Source organism: Phyllostomus hastatus, unplaced genomic scaffold, assembly GCF_019186645.2.
Source record: "Phyllostomus hastatus isolate PE091 unplaced genomic scaffold, TTU_PhHast_1.1 phas_scaffold_93, whole genome shotgun sequence".
Classification (NCBI taxonomy): Eukaryota; Metazoa; Chordata; class Mammalia; order Chiroptera; family Phyllostomidae; genus Phyllostomus; species Phyllostomus hastatus.
The window spans coordinates 15229366-15248174 of record NW_025334042.1 but is presented as its reverse complement, the minus strand read 5'-3'; the positions used below and the strand labels follow the sequence as shown (position 1 = coordinate 15248174).

At 50.4% G+C, this 18809-nt stretch overlaps 1 protein-coding gene across 1 annotated transcript; it reads right to left on the bottom strand.

Annotated features, from left to right (window-relative positions):
- Positions 1 to 234: 234 nt before the first annotated feature.
- Positions 235 to 18658, bottom strand: AVIL (advillin). Its single transcript, XM_045829515.1, has 20 exons — positions 18557 to 18658; positions 16174 to 16261; positions 14504 to 14578; positions 13350 to 13546; positions 12300 to 12408; positions 12106 to 12216; positions 11584 to 11786; positions 11045 to 11123; positions 10847 to 10945; positions 9805 to 9958; positions 9604 to 9704; positions 8963 to 9100; positions 8703 to 8861; positions 7551 to 7730; positions 6101 to 6246; positions 5849 to 5993; positions 4271 to 4459; positions 3572 to 3640; positions 2552 to 2668; positions 235 to 1079 (listed from the first exon to the last, which is right to left on the bottom strand). Exons 2-20 carry the CDS (start codon positions 16237 to 16239, stop codon positions 966 to 968), a joined length of 2451 nt encoding a protein of 816 aa, XP_045685471.1. The 5' UTR covers positions 16240 to 16261; positions 18557 to 18658; the 3' UTR covers positions 235 to 965.
- Between the last annotated feature and the right edge of the window lie 151 nt (positions 18659 to 18809).

Here is an 18809-nt window from a genome sequence, read left to right as displayed (position 1 = left end):
CAGTTACATTACTCCTGCCACGTGGCATCTTTGGGAATTGTTGACTCAAACTCAGAGTTGTTTGGAAAATGTGGTTCACTTGCTGATGTCTGTGGTGTGCTTTGAAGGCTCTCTGCAGTGGCATACACACTGGTTGTGGCCTCATTACTGAAATTAATAACACATGACCCTGTTTCTCTTTTGGATAATGGGGCGTGGGTGGGTGGGGACTGAGGTTTCCTGGACAGCTGTAAAGCAGATTTTGGCATTCTTGTGCCAGAAACAGGAATTACAATGGTCCCGTTTTCCAGAGAGCTCACTCAGTAGTGCCTGTTTACTCCCCTAGTACTGAGACATTTCTTCCCACAGTACATCAAAAAATTACTACAATAGGCACACTTCTAATGCTGGAAAATACTCCCTTTTGCTCATACAGGTATCTTTATTTGAAGAGTTAAAAAGCTCTGACACATACAGATCTGGGCATTTGGATTTTGGCTTTGGAATATACATGTGATTCACTTCAGTGATTTGTAGGTTAAATAGGTTTTGGAAATACCATTCTTTCAAATTGAAAACTTAGGTTTTTGCCCTAATATTAAACACTTTAAACTTAGTGTGTTTTTGTTGTTATTGCTGTTTTTATGTTTTTTTTTAAATCCTCACTCAAGGATATGTAAACTTTTCTTTTTTGTCCTCTTACTTTTGACTTCTCTAGATTCATGTAGTTTTCATGAGCTTTCTGCTAAGGCTTTAGCCAGAAAGCCACAAAAATCAAAATGGATAATTAGTGTTTTAGGTGTATAAAATATAAGGAATACAGGGCTGAGAAAAATGGAGAACATGCTGTGATTTCAGACCCTACTTGTCTAAATTAAGCAGCTGAATGTTAGGCAACAATTGGCAGATAAACTCTTTCCCGATATTGGCAACTGTCGACTCTGTCCTGTGGTCTTGGAGTAGGTCCAGGTGCATGCTATCTCGCCTTAGAAAAGCCCCTTCTCTTTCTTCATTTGGAGCTGTTTCCAGCCAGGCAGAGCAGCAAACTGCTTTCGTGTGATTCCAAACACAGAAACAAAGTCCTGTTCAGAGAGGTAGTCCTAAGAGAAAACAGAGTGTCTGGTTAGAAGGAAGACAGGGCACCTAGCACTGCCAACAGAACTGGGGAGAGCGGGGCTCAGAGGAGTTGGTCCTTAAAGGGGGTGTGGAACGAATGTTCAGAAGAGTCTGTGACAGACCTCAGTTACTCGTTAGGGAGTCCCTCGGGTTGTAGGGTCCCGTGTTGGCCTGTGGAAGAACTGACTCCCACAGCCTCACTGCTCTCACAGCCTCACCTGGCACCAGTTTCTTGTCAGAAGGACAGGAAACGGGATGTATGTTATATGTGAATTCTAGACATTAGGTTTTGGCTAAATGGAGAACTAAATTGAGTGACTGTTTTCCTTGCTATATGCCCTTATCTGCCATTTTTATCCAGATATTTTCAAATACAAGATCTCAAGAACATAAAATGCTACCATTTATTTATTGATGTTTAATGAATATTTTCTTTCCAAGTAAAATTATTAAGATATAACTTCTGTTTTCAAGAAAGTTGTAGTTCAGTACTCAAGAGTTGGTTAGATAAGACGTTGTAGAAAATCTAGAGACCTTTTCCAAATCAAATTCTCTAAAGGGAGAATACCATTCATTCAACGTGAATATGTTAATTCATTCAACCAAAATTTAAGAAGTGCCTGTGATCTGCCAGGCACTGTGTTAGGAGGTGAAAAGCTGAGAGTATGGTAGTGAACAAGACAGATCAAGTCCTTGCTCTTAAGGACATTACTAGAGGGAAAGGGAATGACAGACGACAAACACGGATAAGGGGGAGGGTGGATGGGGAGCGGTGCGGGAAGCAGCGTTAGGTAGGGTGGTCAGGGAAGTCTTTCCTGGGAAGGAGACCTTGGAGCTGAGACCTGAATCACGAGGAGGTGTTGGCTCTGTTGGGGTTTTCCAGCTGGAGCAGTAGGAAGTGTGAAGGCTCAAAGGCCCACACGAGCGAGCACGTTGGAGGAAAGGCAGCCACTGGCTGAGGGGGGCTGGTGAAGAGGGCAGTGGTGTATGAGACGGAGGGGCCGGTGTCAGACTGGGGAGGGCCTCGGAGGCCATGGAGAGGACTTTGGATTCTTCTCTAAGTGCAGTAGGAAGCCATTCAAGGTGTTTCAAATACAAGTGTCATCTGTTTTAAAACCCCATTGGTGGTTATGTGGGGAACAGATTACAGGGGTGGTGTGGAGACCAGGTGGAGGACTGTTGCAGTAGCCCGTGATGGCCGGACCAGACTGACAGTAGAGGGATGGAGAGGAGTGGATGGAGAGAAGTGGACGGAGGCCAGCTGATGGGTCAATGTAGGGGGTGAGGAGAAAATATCAGGGGGGAGCCCTGGGTGTTTGGCTTGAGCTACTGGGCAGCTCAGGTGTCTGCTGAGTGCTTACGATGCTCCAGAATTGCCCTGGGCCACACACTGAGACAGCTGCTTTACTCACAGAGAGCTCCACTTCCGTCCGACATAGTTCCTTCAGCTACTCACTTCCTTTTTGGCAGGGTCCACATCCTCGGGCAACTCTTGATTCTGACTTTTCAATAGAACTTCTACAGGGTAACAGTTTATCTCAGAATTCAGGGAGAGAGCTGTATTCCTCATGTCCTAGGTAAGATAAGATAAAAACTGTTCAGGTCTCTGCATTTGAAGTTCTGTGTATATAATATTAAAATTTTGGTTTATACCACTTTACCTTTTGTAATTATCTTTTAGAACAATTGTTCCCAAACCTGGCTGCATGTCAGAGTCATCTGGGAATCTAAAATACTCAGATTTTGCGGCCCTTGGGAAAGCCGACCGTGTGTGTCTAAGGCAGATCCGGCAGAGCCAGTTTGGCATAAATGCTGTGCTTAAATCTTATTCAAATACTGTGATCACATCCCTTCTCCTGGCACTTCCCTTAGGCTTTACATTTCCAGCCTTTACGTGACTTTAAATTGACATCATACTTTTTCTCAATACATTTTAAAGATCCTACATCACCATTAACTTTGGAATCTTGAGTTTGTAGAGCGCAAAGGACAAAATTGCCACTTGGTTTGGACAGCTGGTACCATGCACTCATCTCGAGGTTCAATAGCTGTCGAATTCCTGGCCAGCAGCTCTACTTCTTGTGGCCACTGAAACAGGGGTGATGACCTGAATTTCTATGGACTCCACTGTCAGAAACTAATGCACATTATCATTTGGGTTAGAAACTTATTACTTCTGAAAAAGGCTGCCAGTAAATTGAATCTGTCCTGAATGACAGAGAGAGTTGAATAATAAAATTAGTTTTTTGGGGTGTGTGTGTGTCAAAACAGCAAGTCTGTTCTGAATTCTGGAGGGCAGTAAAGTGGGCTCTGAGACCTGCTTTTCTTCTGGTTGAAACAACCTTCATTTCAGAATGGACCACTACAGTGACACTAAGAAGGACATGAAGGGGTTTCACCCATGCAGCATCGGCTTCATCCACTCTTTCTCTTGGGCTCTGGTTGCCTGTGTGACTTGCTCCTCTAAGAAACTCACAGCAGTGATTCTTGTGATAGCAGCAGCGTCTCCCAGCTCTTCTTTTAACTGTTCATATGATTTCCCTGCCTGGAAAGAAGAGACAGAAAACATAAGGTGAGGTGCTGCCCATGCACCTGAGGCCTAGTGGTATTCCTCATGTCCTAGTGTGCCGTCTCAGGTCATCTGTACCCTCGAGAAAAGCCAAAACACTAGGAATCACGGGACATTTCAGGGATAAGCACAGAGGAAAATCTCCCTTCCGTGCCCATGCAGGATTGGAAAGCACGTAAACAATATGCTGCTTTGCCTGTAGCCCCTCAGTCCTCCCTACAAGACTTAAGACAGAGCAGTTGAGTAGGAGTCAGAAAATTGGCTTAATTGTGACTTTAGACAGATAACTTCTATAAGCTTCTTCATCTGTCACATGGGAAGCAGTGTTCATCCTAGCTATGAGGACGGTGGTAACGCTAGAAAGGTGTGTGTGGGTGTACTTTCCAAACATCATCACCCGTGCAGGCTGCTGATTCCTGAAACAAGCTGTAACTTCTGTGACGACTTAGTGCTCTGGAGCGTGGGGAGGGGAAGAAAAGTAGAAAGCAGGCAGGGGACAGGGAGTAAGGGGAATGTGGACTTGGATTTACTGAGCCCTCCAGTGCCCGGCCTTCCCGCTGAGCTCCCTGATGGTAAGAACAACTTCCCCACTGGCTGTGTTCTTACGCTCCAAAGATGAGAGTCCCAGGCCAAGAACCAGCCTGTGAAGATGGGAGGCTCGAACCCCTGTTTAATGATCAGGATCGGTGTATCGGGGTCTCGGCCACCGGGGTGCGTGTGCAGGTACTCCTGGGCTGTAGCAAGGGCCCTCCGCTTCTCTGTGGCATTGGCTTCAGCCCCAATCCACAAGAACACCTGTTGTGGGCGAGAGTGAATATTCATTAATGTGCTCTTAACAGGCACTATGTACCAGACAATAAACACTGCCCTCTAACCCCTCAGCAATTCACAGACTCAGCAGAGGAAGCTGTGATCAGAATCATCTTGAGGTTTTAATTGCCACGTGTATCTCCCATGCCTGCATCTCCAGCCCTGAGCTCTTTCTCTGAACTTCAACTTCCTGAATCCACCTTCTTCCAAAACACCTCCTCTTGGCTGTCTTCAAGCAACTCAAATATTAACACCCCAAAATGTAGCTCTTTTCTAAATGGTGTCTGTCTTCATTTTTGATGAATGGCGCCCACCCAGTCATTCCTGAGGCGATAACCAGGGAGTCGCTGTAGGTGCCGCCCACATCCAGTGAGTTACCACGGCCGGCCAGTCTGCCTCCTGTGCCTTCACCAGACCTGTCACTGCCCCTCCGTCCTTACTCCAGCGCCCTAGGCAGGCCCGCCCGGCTCCTCTTGTTCCCACCCCACCACTCCTCTCCTACTCTTGCTGGAAGGCTCAACCTAAAGCGCAGTCTGACCTTGTCACTTACCTGCCTAAACTCAGTAGCTTCTCAGGATAAATATCAAACTTCTTCACAGGGTAGGTAAGGTCCATGCTTCCTTCTTCAGCCCATCTCTAGGGTTTTAACTCTACCTTATGTTCTGATAATGTTATTTGTAGTTCCTTGTATACTAGACTATTTTGTAACTTGCTTTTCCTTGTGCTATTTCCTTTGCACGGAACGCTCTCTTTACCTGATGAGTGTCTAGTAATTACCCTCTGAGAGTCAGCCTCGGAGCCGTCTTCTTCAGGAAGTCGCCCCTGAGCCGCTCAGCTGTGCTCCCTTGGCACCTTGGTGTGTACCTCCGTCATAATAAAGTGATGCGTCTGTGTTCCCCCTCCCTCCATCAACCTGTGACGTCTCGGAGTGGGGTGGCACTCTTCACCTTGGTGGCCGCACGCCTAGCGCAGCGACCACAACAGGAGGTGCTGAATGTGTTTGCTGAGCTGAATGGAAGACGGATGTCGGGAGGGGTTGCCTTGAAGGTATCCCCTTTTCACCCCTTTGGACCTAAAAGGCCCATATCTCTGGGTGTGGCCCCGACTGCTGTTGATCCTGAGACAAAGAAGTGCCTGGTGATAGGATGACCTGATTTTCCCAGAGCGAGGTGGGAAAATTCCAGGGTGGTGTGTTTTAAACAGCATTCTGTTCTCCAGCCCTGGCAAAAAGCAGGCTTTTTCGCTGATCGCCACTGACCATTGTTTGATTGACTTGGGTTTCCTTGGGTTTATCTTGTCAGGAGAGTTACATAAAAATAATCACAACTCTGAGGATCTTGGTCATTTGTTCTAAGCACTCTGGCTGTGTCTTACCTGGTCCCAGGTATCCAGGAGCATCACATCGTCTGGGTTCAGGTCATCCTGGGTAAAGTCTGTGATCTCAGTGACAGTGAAACGGCCGGTCTTATTGGAACATTCAAAGAGACGGGACTGGACATCTAGGATTTCCTGCTGTAGTCTGCAATATAGTCCATTTGGAGGAATTGAGCTGCTTAGAAATCGTGTGCAGTTCACAAGTGTGGAAGGCAGGGGGAGCCGGGAGGAGGGGATGCTGTGTTCCCATACCTTTTGTTACTGGCATAGGGAGTTTTCCCTCCTAGCAGGTCCCAGAACTCTGGGGGCTCCTGGCCCTCAGCCACAGTGTCCTCGGTGCCATTACAGAGAAGCCTGGCCAGTTCCTTAGCCATGGCCCGCTCATCCCCGCTAGAGCCCTGAGAGTAGGGTGAGGAGAACACAGGTGTTAGCCGCACGTGACCGCGTTGATGTGGGGAAAAAGCTGCTGAGGCTAATCACTTCGGGTAGCCAGGGTCAGCTGCCAAGCCATAGTACCTTCTGCTGGGGAACAGGCTTGTTCTAGTGCTGGGAAGGTTGTGGGGCGGGGGGGGCAGTGTGGTGGCAAAGAACAGCACTGGACTCCAACTCACGATGCGTGTTGACAAGGGGCGCCTTTGTTTTGGTTGCAATTGAAGTTTTAGCACCTACTTTTAATTTTTTTAAAAGAAAAGTGTAAAGTTATTTTTTAAATTACAAGAAAATTCATTCTTTTTGGCATACAGTTCTATGAGTCTTGACATAGAATCAGGTTACCACCACCACAAAGAATCAGAACAGTCCCCTCACCCCGCAAAAAATTCGCCCAGGCTATGCACTTCCAAATCCTTAACCTCTGGCACCCACTGCTCTGTCTTCGTCACAACAGTTTTGCCTTTTCCAGGAAGTCATAATGGAATCGTATACTATGTGGCCTGGGGATCTGGCTTCTTCCACCTAGCGCCCGCCATGTAGCTGCGGATATGACCAACTGTTCTTTGTGTTGCCGAGTCGTGTTCCACTGTGTGGCTGTCACACTGTATTTGTCCACTCTTCAGCTGAGCTTCTTCCAGTGTTTGTGCTATGTGCTATAAGCATGTGTATCCAGGTTTTTGTGTGAAGACAGTTTTTTATTTCACGCAGGAAAATGCCCAGGCGTGGGACCATTGGATCATGTGGTAAGTGCACGTTTTATAAGAAGCATAGTTTTTCCAAGGCCATATTCGCATTCCCACCAGCAGCGTGAGAGCGCCTGTTGCTCCGCATCCTCATGTGCACTTGATACCATCAGTTTTCTCAGCTGTTCTAGTGAGTGTGCATCTCACTGGGTTTCACTTACATTTCCCTAGTGACTAATGATGTGGAGCATCTTTTCCTGTTTAATTCTCTTTTGTAAAACAATTAAGTGCTTTTTAATGCAGATGCAGTCTGAATTGACAAAATTGTATTTTTAGTGTTTTTGTTCAGTGGTAATGCTTGTCCTGTTAGAACCCACCAAATTGGTGTGGGAAGATTGCCTTACTCAGCCCCTGTCCATGTAGAAGTTCAGGGTGTATCTCTGGGGTATGAGTGAGCAGAGCTGTCGTTGACTTTAATTGGAGGCCTAGTTGTAGGGAAGTCACAGCCCTTTTGAAGATCCAGCCCACTCTAGGCTGCCTGGAGGGTGGTGCAGGGCCACCATGAGCACGGGGCCCTGCCGTCTTACCTTGCCATACCACAGGTAGTGCTCTGCCTGGGTCCGCAGCAGAAAGACGTCATTGGAGTTCAGGGAGGAGGCTAAGGCTGAAACCTCTACTGCCTTGGTGTTAGATTTCTCATTTCCTTGAATCTGGAAGAGCCTTACTGGAGGTTCAGGCTCTGCATTTCCCTTCCGGGAAGTCCCACCCTGGAGAGAACGAGAAGCATAGACTGGATTTAAGGTGCACCACGTGAGCAGGGCGCTGGGCTGGCTGTTGTGGAGATGATGTCAGATGCATCCCTTGAAGAGCTTGTAGGCCAGGGGTGTCCAACTTATTTTTAACGGGGGCCATGTCCGCCTCAAAGCTGCCTTCAAAGGGCCGAATGTAATTTTAGGACTGTGTAAATGTAACCACCCTTAACTAGGTACAAGGAGCTTGGCACTGCTGCCAGGTAGAAGCAAGGTGCCTTGTCAGATAAAACAAGGTGGAGGGCTGGGTTCGGCCCGTGGGCCTTGTGTTTGCCACCCGTGTTGTAGGCTGACTGGCAGCGGTCAGGTGAGCTAGAGTTATGGTGTCGGTAATGTTAGCTTTCATTCTGAGACCTCTGCTCTATGCCAGACTTTGTGGCTGGTGCCTGTGTACATCATTTCATTGGTCCTCCAAGTTACTATGACGGTATTATCCCATAGTGCAGGTGGGGAAACTGAGGCTTAGAAACCTGGCTAATAAATGGCAAGAGTAGGACTTGACCGCAGACTTGTGTGTATCAAGCACATCGTGCATTTTTTGCAGCGCTTCAGCTAGGGCTTCCGGGGAGAAGTGGGACTTGAATCTGAAGGGGCCCACGTGCTGAGGGAGGCGGGCAGGCCATGATGTAGCACGTGTGAGCGCTAGTGAGGAGACCCACCTGATGAGTGGGGTGTGTAGCCTGGGGAGCTGAGGGTGGTGCACCTGCACAGGTAATATGGCTCAGATTGTGAAAGGCCTTGAGCATTAATTAGGCAGTGGTTTGGACTTGAAGTCCTGGGCAGTTGGGGTTCACTTTAGTGTCTTAGATTAACCCCTTGTCCATGTCTACCCCAAGGCCTGCTCCCCCTCCCCCTCCACCGTAGCCCCTGATGGCTGGCTTAGTTCTGAGCGTTCTGGCTCACGGTGTAACTTTATCTGAGGGTTCTCACCTCAAAAATAACCAGCTTTCCTTTGAAGATGGCCATGAAGTGGCGTGGTTCCTTCCCCATGGTAACCCGAACCTGCACAGGGGCCCCGTCCAACTTCTGATCCACCTCCACCGCCTGGTATGCCGAGGCTGCCAGCTCGTCCTGTGAGGCGTGGCGGCCCTGCGGTGGCGACAGGAGGAATGGGCCCTGCTGCCCCTGTCCCAGCTCTGTGGCCAGAGGAAGCCCCCTCTCTGAAAGCTGAGGGCCTGCCCCGGGCCTACCTGCCAGATGTACAGGATGTAACGCAGCTTCCCGTAAACCTCATATGTGTAGAGAGCCAGGTAGCAGTCTCCCCCATAAAAGAAGCCATACCACTCCTGCTCCACGGGAACCAGCTCCAGGTTTTCAATTCTCCAGACCTGGGCATAGAAGGAGACACAGTTCCCCAGTGCTGGGGGTCCTATTTGAAGAGACAGCTGCCTGTGGGAACGGGGTCGGGTGGGGTCATGCTTAGCAGAGAATCCTCAAGTGAGGCACTAAAGTCTATCCTCTCAAAGTCCTCTGCCCACTTTGGTGCCCCTTTCCCAGTGGTAAGGGCTTATCACATCACATTTGCATAATTTGAATCTGTAGGAGAACTGGATTGTCCCTGGTGGGGTGCCTCCCCATCTCAGCTCGGAGGTGATTTGAATAGACCTGCCAGGTGAGGTATTGACAGCTCACTGGGGTTTCTGCCTTTCACTTCCCTGAAGAATCATGGGAAAACTGCAGACCAGGACACCTCCTGGTGAACACTCCTAGGCACTGGAGATGAAGGTGAAAGCAAAGCAGACCCAGGGTCCCCGGCCCCCTCCTCTACCGCAGGACAGCCAGGAGGGCCAGTGCTGCCTGTCGGCCCTGAGATGGGGGTCGTGAGGCTCACCTCAACTTTTCCATCGCCATTATCCACCATTCTTTCCTGGGCAGCTACCTCTGGTTTGGTGTGCAGCAGAGTCACATCAAATTTATCCTGGAAAACTTTAGCTGCTCGAGAAGCCGTTGGGAGAAGCCAAGTGAGTGGCAAGCATCCATGCCTGCCTTTCCAGAGCCCCAGCAGTGAGAAGACACTTCGGGGCAATCTTACCGATTTTACCAATGCTGAATGTTTTCCCCAGGCCTGTGGTCTGCTCCTTCACGGTCCACTTCTGAAACAGCTGCTTGAACATGGCCGACTCAGCGCCATCGTTGACCGTCTCCACGTTGGTGCTGCTGGGGTAGCCCTTCAACTTGATGAAGTTCTGTGGACAACGCCCCAGCCCCGAAAGGCAGGTCAGTCAGGGAATGCTCCGAGTTCTTTGCTTGGCTGGTGAGTCAGCCCTTTGAAGTCAGTTGGTAGGATTGCTCCCTTGCTCCCTTTTGGGACTGAGTCAAATTCTGACTCACTTCTGTCTAGGGACAAACTTACCTGACTCAAGGAAAGGACTGAGCTGAACATTTTCTCATCTCTCTTTTGGCCTGTCATGGTTATTACTAATTTTTTTTCCACAACCCTCTTTACTCTGTTCTTTCAACACTCATGTATTCTGCTGACTTTGTATCACATGCATTTGTCCATTTACTGCTCTGTCGAGTGCGTCCTGCTGGGCTCACCTGCATGGGTCTGCACCATATCACAAACCCTTTGAGGACAGGCCATTAACCTTGATAAGTGGTGTCTGTCCCTTTCACTAATAACATCGACTGCCCTGACTGGTGTGGCTCAGTGGGTTGGGCATCGTCCTGCAATCGGAAAGGTCACCAGTTTGATTCCTGGTCAGGGCACATGTCTGGGTTGTGGGCCCAGTCCCCAGTTGGGGGGCGTGCAACTGATCAATGTTTCTCTCATACACTGATGTTTCCCTCTCTTTCTGCTTTCCCCTCTCTCTAAAAATAAATAAAGTCTTTAAAACATAATAATAGAAACATCTACCAGGAACTTTCTGAATGCTTTACAAATGTTATTTAATCCTGGCAACAACCCCAGGAGATGGTATTAAACCTGGATTTGAATCCCAGTTTGTCTGACACCAAAGTCCATGTATATAGCTGCAATGTTATATGCTCAAATGCCTAGTATAGCTCTCTGAGCACATCTGAAGTATCTGTGACATGATTTTTGGACAGTATTGCACATCTGTAGCTCCTACCAGGGCTGTAGACATAGACATCTGTTTCTCAACTTTTGTGGCTCCTCTTCCTTTCCACACGTAGATCTTGGACCCACTCTGGTCCAGGATGTAGCAGTCCTGAAGCAGGCAGGGATGAGGTACTTACACTTTGCTCAGGGCCTGCCTCTGAAGCCAGGTCTGATCAGCCCATGCCAAGTACACCCAAGCTCTACTCACATCGTGGTTCAGTAAATCCTGGACCAGAGGCCTCTTTGCTACCTCGCTGACCGCCAGCTGCCCATCTGAGTCCGAGACACTGGAAAAGGGAGAGGTTAGCCTGTGCCTTCTCTTCTGCAAAGCATTTCATAGTCATTTGGTATTTTCCTGGCTTCATTTTAGTATGGAGTTTCTGTGTGGAGCTTGGCTTCCTGTGATAGGCGTGGCTTGAATGCAGACAGGAATGTGAGGGACTCTGTTCTCTAGAGGAGACTTTTGTGTTTCTCTCCAAACATTACCCCACCCACATCCCTGGGCATGGACAGATCCAAGTAGAGGAACAGTTTCCCCAAGAGACCAGGAAGAGTTGCTGACAAGAACAGATGGCAGCTTCATCCTCGAATCAGAACACCAAGCTCTCTCCAGAAGCTGCATTTGAAAATGACTAAAAGAAAGCCAGACTCCTGCACCCAAAATGAGGAGCGAAGCAGAAGTGCCTAGTGTTCTAGGGGACACCTTCGCCCTGCCCTGGCTTCCAACCAGCAGCCAGGTTTACTCACTGATATAACACGATGTTTGATTTCTGCTGCTGATCTATGATCTCATCCGGGACCGCAGGCTGGATAATAGAACGTCGGCCGAGGGTGTCCTGAAGGACCTTCATCAGCTCTGGGCTCGCTGCCTCCTTGTCTCCCTCGATCACGCCGATTTCAGCACGGCCCCCTCGCTCCCTGTCCCGAATATCTTTTGCCAGAAGCATAGCCTGTCGGGGAAAGCCATGCAAACACTCAGCTCCTCTGCCCCTGGCCCTTTCTGCCTTCAGCCTTTGGGAGGAGCAGCCTCCTTCCCAGACCGGAGTTATTCTGATGCTAAGGAGCCCTGGGGGCTGGGGGGCGGGGGAGCGCCACAGACTCACACCCTTAGCCTCTTTCTCAGACAGATTCTACTCCAAGGCAGGGGTCCGCCTTGAATCTCAGGGAACAGCCAGTGAGGAAGGAGGAAGGGAAAGTACTGGAGACAGCCAAGCCCTGCGGCCAGGCCTGGGGGACAGGAGAGAGCGGGCAGACTGGAGAGAGCTGTACCTTTAGGCGCTCCCCGCTGTTGCTCTCTGGGCCATTCCACTGGATGATTACCTTCCCAAGGTCCAGCAAGAAGACATCACCTCGGTTAAAACTGTCCCAGCTCATTTCCACCTGGAGGCAGATATTATTCAGGAGGAATTCTTAGGTACCAGGTGGAGGCCCTGGGCCCAGAACAGAGGGTGGGCAGGACTTACCTCAGTGGCCCTTATGTTTCTCTTCCCCTTCACGTGTAACAGCCGCTTCACGTCGTAGGTGTTGGTCTCCACGTGCTTCATCCCAGAGGCCACACCCCCCTTCTTGTAGCTAAGGGAACATCCGTTTAGTTATTTACTGAGCCCCTGCCTGTGCTAGGTATGGGGAGGCAGGGGTGCATGACACAGACGCAGTCTCTGCCCATGTGGGTGGCGACAGGAAATAAGCGAGGTCAATCTAGATGGTAGTAATTGCTGCCACAGAAGCAGACACAGCGACGGACTTTTTGACAGGGTGGTCAGGGCAGTCTTCTCAGAAGGGGTAGCATTCCAGCAGAGGTAGGAAGAGGGATAGGAGCCAAGAACAAGGAACTGGTGCTCAACACAGAGGGAACACCGGTGGTGAAGACTGACCCATCTCGCGAAGGAGCTTGTTCTGGAAACTGGGGGGGACCGTGTGCAACTGGGAGAGAGGCACACGCCCAGTGGCTGCAGCAGCCGTGTTAGTGATGCCCTGGCCTTCACACGATGTTCGCTAAGCACCATGAATTTAAGCTCTGTCTGCATGTTAGGTATGTATCTAATCTGTTGCTTCCAGCTCCTGCGTGGTCCTCCTTGGTGTCATGGAGTGTCTCCCAACCAGTCTCCCTGCAACAGGCTTCTACACTGCCTGCAGCTTCCACTGCCCCTAGGGATACTGCTGGGAACATTCTGGTTCCTGCACCCTTATGGAGCCGGGACTGTGAAAATTCCTTTGAGTTATACGGCTCCCCCCTCCCCAGAAGTGGGATCTGCCTCAGGGGCAGATTACTCTTTGGAATGCAGTGCCAGCCCTCCCCGCCCCCAGCAAGGCACAAGGGCTCCTATTCCCCACAACCTTGCCAACTCTTGGCACCACCCAGCTCTCAAATTTGTGCTGCTCTAGTAGGTGGAAATGATAGCTTTGTTTTGATTTGCATTTCTTTGATTACTTTCGTCTTATACTTATTGGCCCTTTGGGTTTCCTTTCGGTAAACTGCCGTTTTTGTCCTTGCTCTGTATGTAACCACTCACATGATACCCTGCTTGAAGTAGCCGCGGAAGGTGTCGGACTCGTGGTACTGGACCTCTCGGTGCTGCACGGGGCTGCCCCCCAGGTAGTCGTCCAGCTGTGTGGTGTAGATGGCCGCGCAGCTCTGCTCATCCAGAGAGGAGTCCTTCCCGATCCAGAAGTGGATGTCCTGGGAGAGGAGACCACCCACTCTCCGGGTCTGGGATGCGACCAGAGAGATCAGTCAGGTCGGGGACCAGCTTCCCCTGTGATGCTGGCCCCTCTGGCATGGGAAGAATGCTGCACAGTGTCCTGTGTCCTGTGCTTAGGGGGCTTCCGGCCCTTCTCCCTCTCTGTAGTGGCCCCTGTGCAGACCTGCCCTGTGGCTCTGGCAGCCCCAATACCTCCCCATGTTTGGGAAAAGTTGACAGCCTATTGTCCTCAAAATAAATGGAGAGCAGTGGGGACCTTTTCCAACGTGGGCTGCAGACTTGCCTTGCTGCCCGGCTGCCCCGCACTCCCCCAGCCAGCACAGCGCTGACCTACCCACCTGCGCATCTCTGTCGGCGCTGCTTATGTGGGGTGTTGTTTCCTCAACTAGAATGAGCACTGTGAGGCCAGAAGTGGCTTGTGTGTGTCTGGTCTTCCTCCGCCCCACTTTAAACTGGGGTCTGCCTCTTACCCAGGGAAATGTGCTGCTTATGAGCTACTCATCCAGTTTCAGACAGAGGGCCCCACCCCTACCCTCTGCTGCAAAATTTAAACAGACCCCCACCTAAGAATGGCTTTAAAAAATGTTCAAACTGGCCCTGACCAGTGTGGCTTACTTGGTTGAGTGTGGTCCCTCAAAACAAAAGGTCTCAGGTTCGATTCCCGGTCAGGGCACATGCCTAGGTTGCAGGCCAGGTCCCCAGTTGGGGCACGTGATAGGCAACTGATTGATGTTTCTCTTGCATATCAATGTTTCTCTCCCTCTCTTTTTCTCTCCCTTCTCCTTTCTCTAAAACTAATTTTTTTTTTTTAAATGATCAAACTGGAGGCCTGTCTTGTACACACTGAAGAAGAGTCGAGATGGATACCAGGGGCCTGGTTAGCATCAGTGGCAGATCTCTCAGTGGAACGTGGCTCAAGGGAGAAGCTTGTGGGGATGAGGGTGGGGGTGGGAGGCAGAGCTCACCGAGAGGATGACGTAGCAGTCCCCCTCGTAGAAGTTGCCATGGGCACTCAGGGGCACCAGCGCCAGCTCCATTTTCTGGAAGGACAAGGAATGTGCACAGGCTCCATTCCCTCCCCCCACCCCAAGCCTTCTTTCCTTCTCCATCCTTCGGCAGAGGCAGCAGGGGGGAGGTAGGGAAGATGCCCCCCGCTGATCTTACAGGGTGTGGCAGCGAGCTACAGGGCTCTCGTGGCCATCTTCTGGCTTCTGAGCTCAGCTTGACAGCCCGATCTGCATCCCGGTGCCTGTCCTTACCCTGTCCTCCTCCCTGTGGCCTGGCGTGCCCTGTCCTGCTGCACTGTGAGGAGCCCTGAGAGCCGCCCCAGCCCACTGCAGGGAGAAGAGTTGACTACGAGCTGTCACGAACAACTCCTCCTCCAAGCCGCTGCACCATTGCCTCAGTCACTGTTCGGCTCTGACCACCAGTGCTGGCCCAGGTCTGCGGGAACGGACCGCCAAGATTCTGCGGGGCTTCGGGCGTGAGTGCCAGCAGTGCGAGGGGCTCCACGCCCAGTGTCCCATATTTGGAGTCTGGGTTGGGGTGCTGATTTGTCACCTGCATGTCTGTCTGGTGTCAGGACTATTCCCATAGCCTCTGATGCAGATTTTCATCACTACCTCCAAGTGAGGTAAACTCATAGTCATACTTGTATGGTTTCTATGTAGAATGTGAGAATGTAAAAATGTTGCCCTGAGCGCCAGCCTGCAGAACCAAAAGGTCACCAGTTCGATTCCCAGTCAGGGCAGATGCCTGGGTTGCAGCCAGGTCCCCAGTTGGGGCTTGTGAGAGAGGCAACCACACACAGATGTTTCTTTCCCTTTCTTTCTCCTCCCCTCTTCCTCTCTCTGAAAATAAACTTTAAAAAATGTTAAATATCCCATAACTGTTATACATTTTTTAGTATCTCTTGATTTTTAATAAAATAGAGTGTCCTAGGCCTCTCACAAGCTCTGAGCCACTTGCTAGAGGCGGTGACTCCCCCTTCTGAGTGGAGGGCAGTGGAGTGAGGCTTCACCTCTGGGTTTTATGCAGCAGCCACTCAGCTCAGAGCAGGGGGTGGGGGTGGAGTGGGGGTCCTCACATCTGGCAGGTGGGGCTGCCCAGGCCAGGGTGGTTCTCAGTCATAGATTGCTGGGGCTCAAGGTAAGCCGCGGGGGCTCAGGTCCCGGTGGGAGAAGTGATGAGCTGTGCCCCTGTCTGTGCCGTGCCCCCAAACCTAGTCTAATTTGCAGGAGCCAGAACCGTCTGAGGAAGACAGGTTCTATTTTTCTGTCAGTAGCAGCCAGGAGTATCAGTCTCCTGGGTGGGCCCTGGCCACACCCATCTTTCCAGGGCATTTACTGGAAGTGCAGACTCACTGAGCAGATGGCTGAATAAAGGGCAAGCTTATTTTTCTCAGAGCCCTGCTCTCCAAGGCTAAGAACATTTCCTCCACCTGCCACCCACCTGCTCTGAGCACCCAGCAAAACTCACCGGTAGGGACATGTGCACTTTGCTACCTCCCACTGCCCCTGAACCACAGGCCAGAGACTAATGAGGGCCAGGGGGCTGTCCTGGAGCAGATCTGGGTGATAGGAGTCCGCTCCCAGATTCAGGATGAGGAGGAGGGTGTGCGTCCAGTGCAGCTCACCTCGATTCTCCAGGTGATGATCCCAGGGTCGTTGCCCACAGCCCTGAAGGCGCTGCTCAGAGGCATGGCTCTCGTCGTCGTCCTGGGGCTGAAACACCATAGAGCAGGCAGGGGCTGGGGCCTCGCCCTGCGGCAGACATTCACCCAGCGTTCCTCCTGAGTCACTTACGAACCTCTTGCCAGCCATCCTGCCGTGTCCTGTGGTGCATCCCTATGCTATTTTACAGCAGTGACGGGGGAAATGACTTGTCTGAGGTCACATCGTTGGCCTGGCTAGCTCAAGGGTCCCCACCCGGGAGTTCTGCTTCCCACTTGCCACTTCCCATGTTAAGAGCTCTGGTAACAGCCATGGTTAGTCACCGAAGGGGTGGCAAATATGTTAAGCCCTGGGTCGATTCGCTATATGTTATCTCAATTCTCATAAACTGAGTATATTTTCATTCTTACATTGTAGGGACACAGGTTCTGAGAGGTTAAATAATTTTCCCAGGACCACACACTAGAATGAAATCCATGTCTGATCCTAAAACCTGTGCTTTCAGTCATTTTGATGTTCTGCAGTCCTTTGTAAACTTATCTAAATTCAGCGGTACACGGGGAGAAAAGCTGTATGTCAGAAAAAAATTCTAAGTTGGGTTGCCTTCTCTCATTCTCGTCCCCTCTAACTCTTCCCAGCTCCTCTCCACAGTCAGCTATTTGATCTTTCTTTGGGCTTTTACTTTCCAGACTTTTAAACTACCCTAAAACTCAGACAATCCATCCTGCTTTTGTCTTATGATTAATGTATTTCCTGTGTCTCACAGAAGAAAAGGGAAAGTAAAAGGGCAGGGCTGGGCCTGGAACAAAGGGCGCAGGGGCCCACCGGGGAGGTGGGCGTGGCCTGCCCGGAGCCGAAGCTCTCCTGTCCGCTGGCGCTCAGGCCCCCGGGGAGCCCGCGGCGAGGGGCCTGGCCTTGGGTTGCTGGACGAAGTGGTAAAGAGAAGTCTATGTGAATCCTGCGCCATGTCCATTGAAGGAGTATCCAGGTTCACATAGGGGCTTTGTATAATTAAAATGCATACGTGGTTCTTGCTCTCAAGGAGCTTACCGTCTGATAACAACACGCACGACCCGTGAATGCTCTGAAGAGGCAAGGATAAAGGACAGGTTCAATGGCTCTCACAGGATGAAAACCCATCCAGAAAGGACTGTGAGCTTAAGGGGTGCACGTCTGCCCATTCTTTTCTTGAGCCGTGGTGGGTGAGGCCAGGTTTGGAGATTATGTGCTGTTTAGTATGGACTCTGGCAAAAACAAAAGCTGACTCCTTTTGTCTGCTGCTATGAAAGGACAGCAGAACAGTGAGGCGGAACAGCCACTGTTTGAGGATTTAATTTGATAACTCGCCCCACCCTGTGCTCAGAACTGCCAGGAAATATTTGTTCAGGTTTTCTTTAGACCCTAGATTTCAGTCACTAAAGGCAAATGCTGTTACCAAACTAGAAGGGGACAAGGGCCAGTGAATCCATTCCTTGATGATAGAGAAGTGACAACCTGGCAAAAGCTAAACAAACCCTCATTAATTAGGGCTGAATCTTAGAGGCCAAAAGTAGTCCCACTTGCGAATAGGGACTGAGCCATCAGGAAGATCTGGGTACCCCAAATGCAGGAGAGGGCATGCTCAAAGGGACTTCCTGTCACACTGGAACACCTAGAAAACGTGACCCCACCTGTGACAGCAAATTTCCCTAAAACTAGTCATCCCCTCTCCAAGTTCTTATTAATTCGGCACCCTTTAAGATCACTGTAGAAACCCGTGTGGGGTGGGGTGCAGTTTTGCAATCCCGGGTTGAAAGCCAATGGCCCGTAACTAAGTCTTAGAGAGACAGCAGTATGACTGGATCCCAACAGAAAGCCGGTTTTAACCTCTGCCTTGCCCCATACCATCTTTCTGAGGGGTCTTCTTCATCCCCAGCTTTTAAAAATGTGCCCCAGCCTGGCTGGCGTAGCTCAGTGGATTGAGTGTGGGCTGCGAACCAGTGTCGCAGGTTCGATTCCCAACCAGGGTACATGCCTGGGTTGCAGGCTATAACCCCCAGCAACCGCACATTGATGTTTCTTTCTCTCTCTCTCTCTCTCAATCTCTCTCTCCCTCCCTTCCCTCTCTAAAAATAAATAAAATCTTAAAAAAAAAATGTGCCCCAGCTGTTCAGTGGTCTCTAAAAAGGGCCGTAGCTTCTCAACAGAAAATCTGCAAAACTGGCCACAAACTCCTGGCTCAACTCCTTAAAAGCCTCATCCAAGAAGACAAAGCCAGGGAAATCTCCATCTCCTCTTTCTTTCGTTTCCTCCTTGTTCAGCAGGAGAGCTCCACTGACATGCACCCATAAACCAGGCAGACCTTACCTTGCCTTCTCTCCCACCGCTTCCCAGTTTGCTGGGAAGCAAGCAGCAGCGGTATCGAAGAACCACTCCAAAGCAAGGAGGCTCCAGATCTGCTGCCAGAGCTTAGCGATGGCTGCACAGACACTGGGTTATATTTGCTTGGGTTTGCATCTTAACCACATTTTCCTAGTCCTGGCCAATCATGGCCAACCTAGCCCTGGGCTTGACTTAGGGAAACCAGAGGGAAAGCTTTATCTGTTCCTATTCAAAACAG

What these genes read in the sequence shown, in the direction of transcription:
- AVIL (XM_045829515.1), bottom strand. Translation starts at nt 16,239, where the DNA reads ATGCCTCTGAGCAGCGCCTTCAGGGCTGTGGGCAACGACCCTGGGATC. An exon ending in ACAGCGGGGAGCGCCTAAAG is followed by an intron (nt 11,787 to 12,105) that starts GTACAGCTCTCT and finishes TTTCCCCGACAG; the next exon opens with GCTATGCTTCTGGCAAAAGA. An exon ending in TGTCTATGTCTACAGCCCTG is followed by an intron (nt 9,959 to 10,846) that starts GTAGGAGCTACA and finishes CGTTGTCCACAG; the next exon opens with AACTTCATCAAGTTGAAGGG.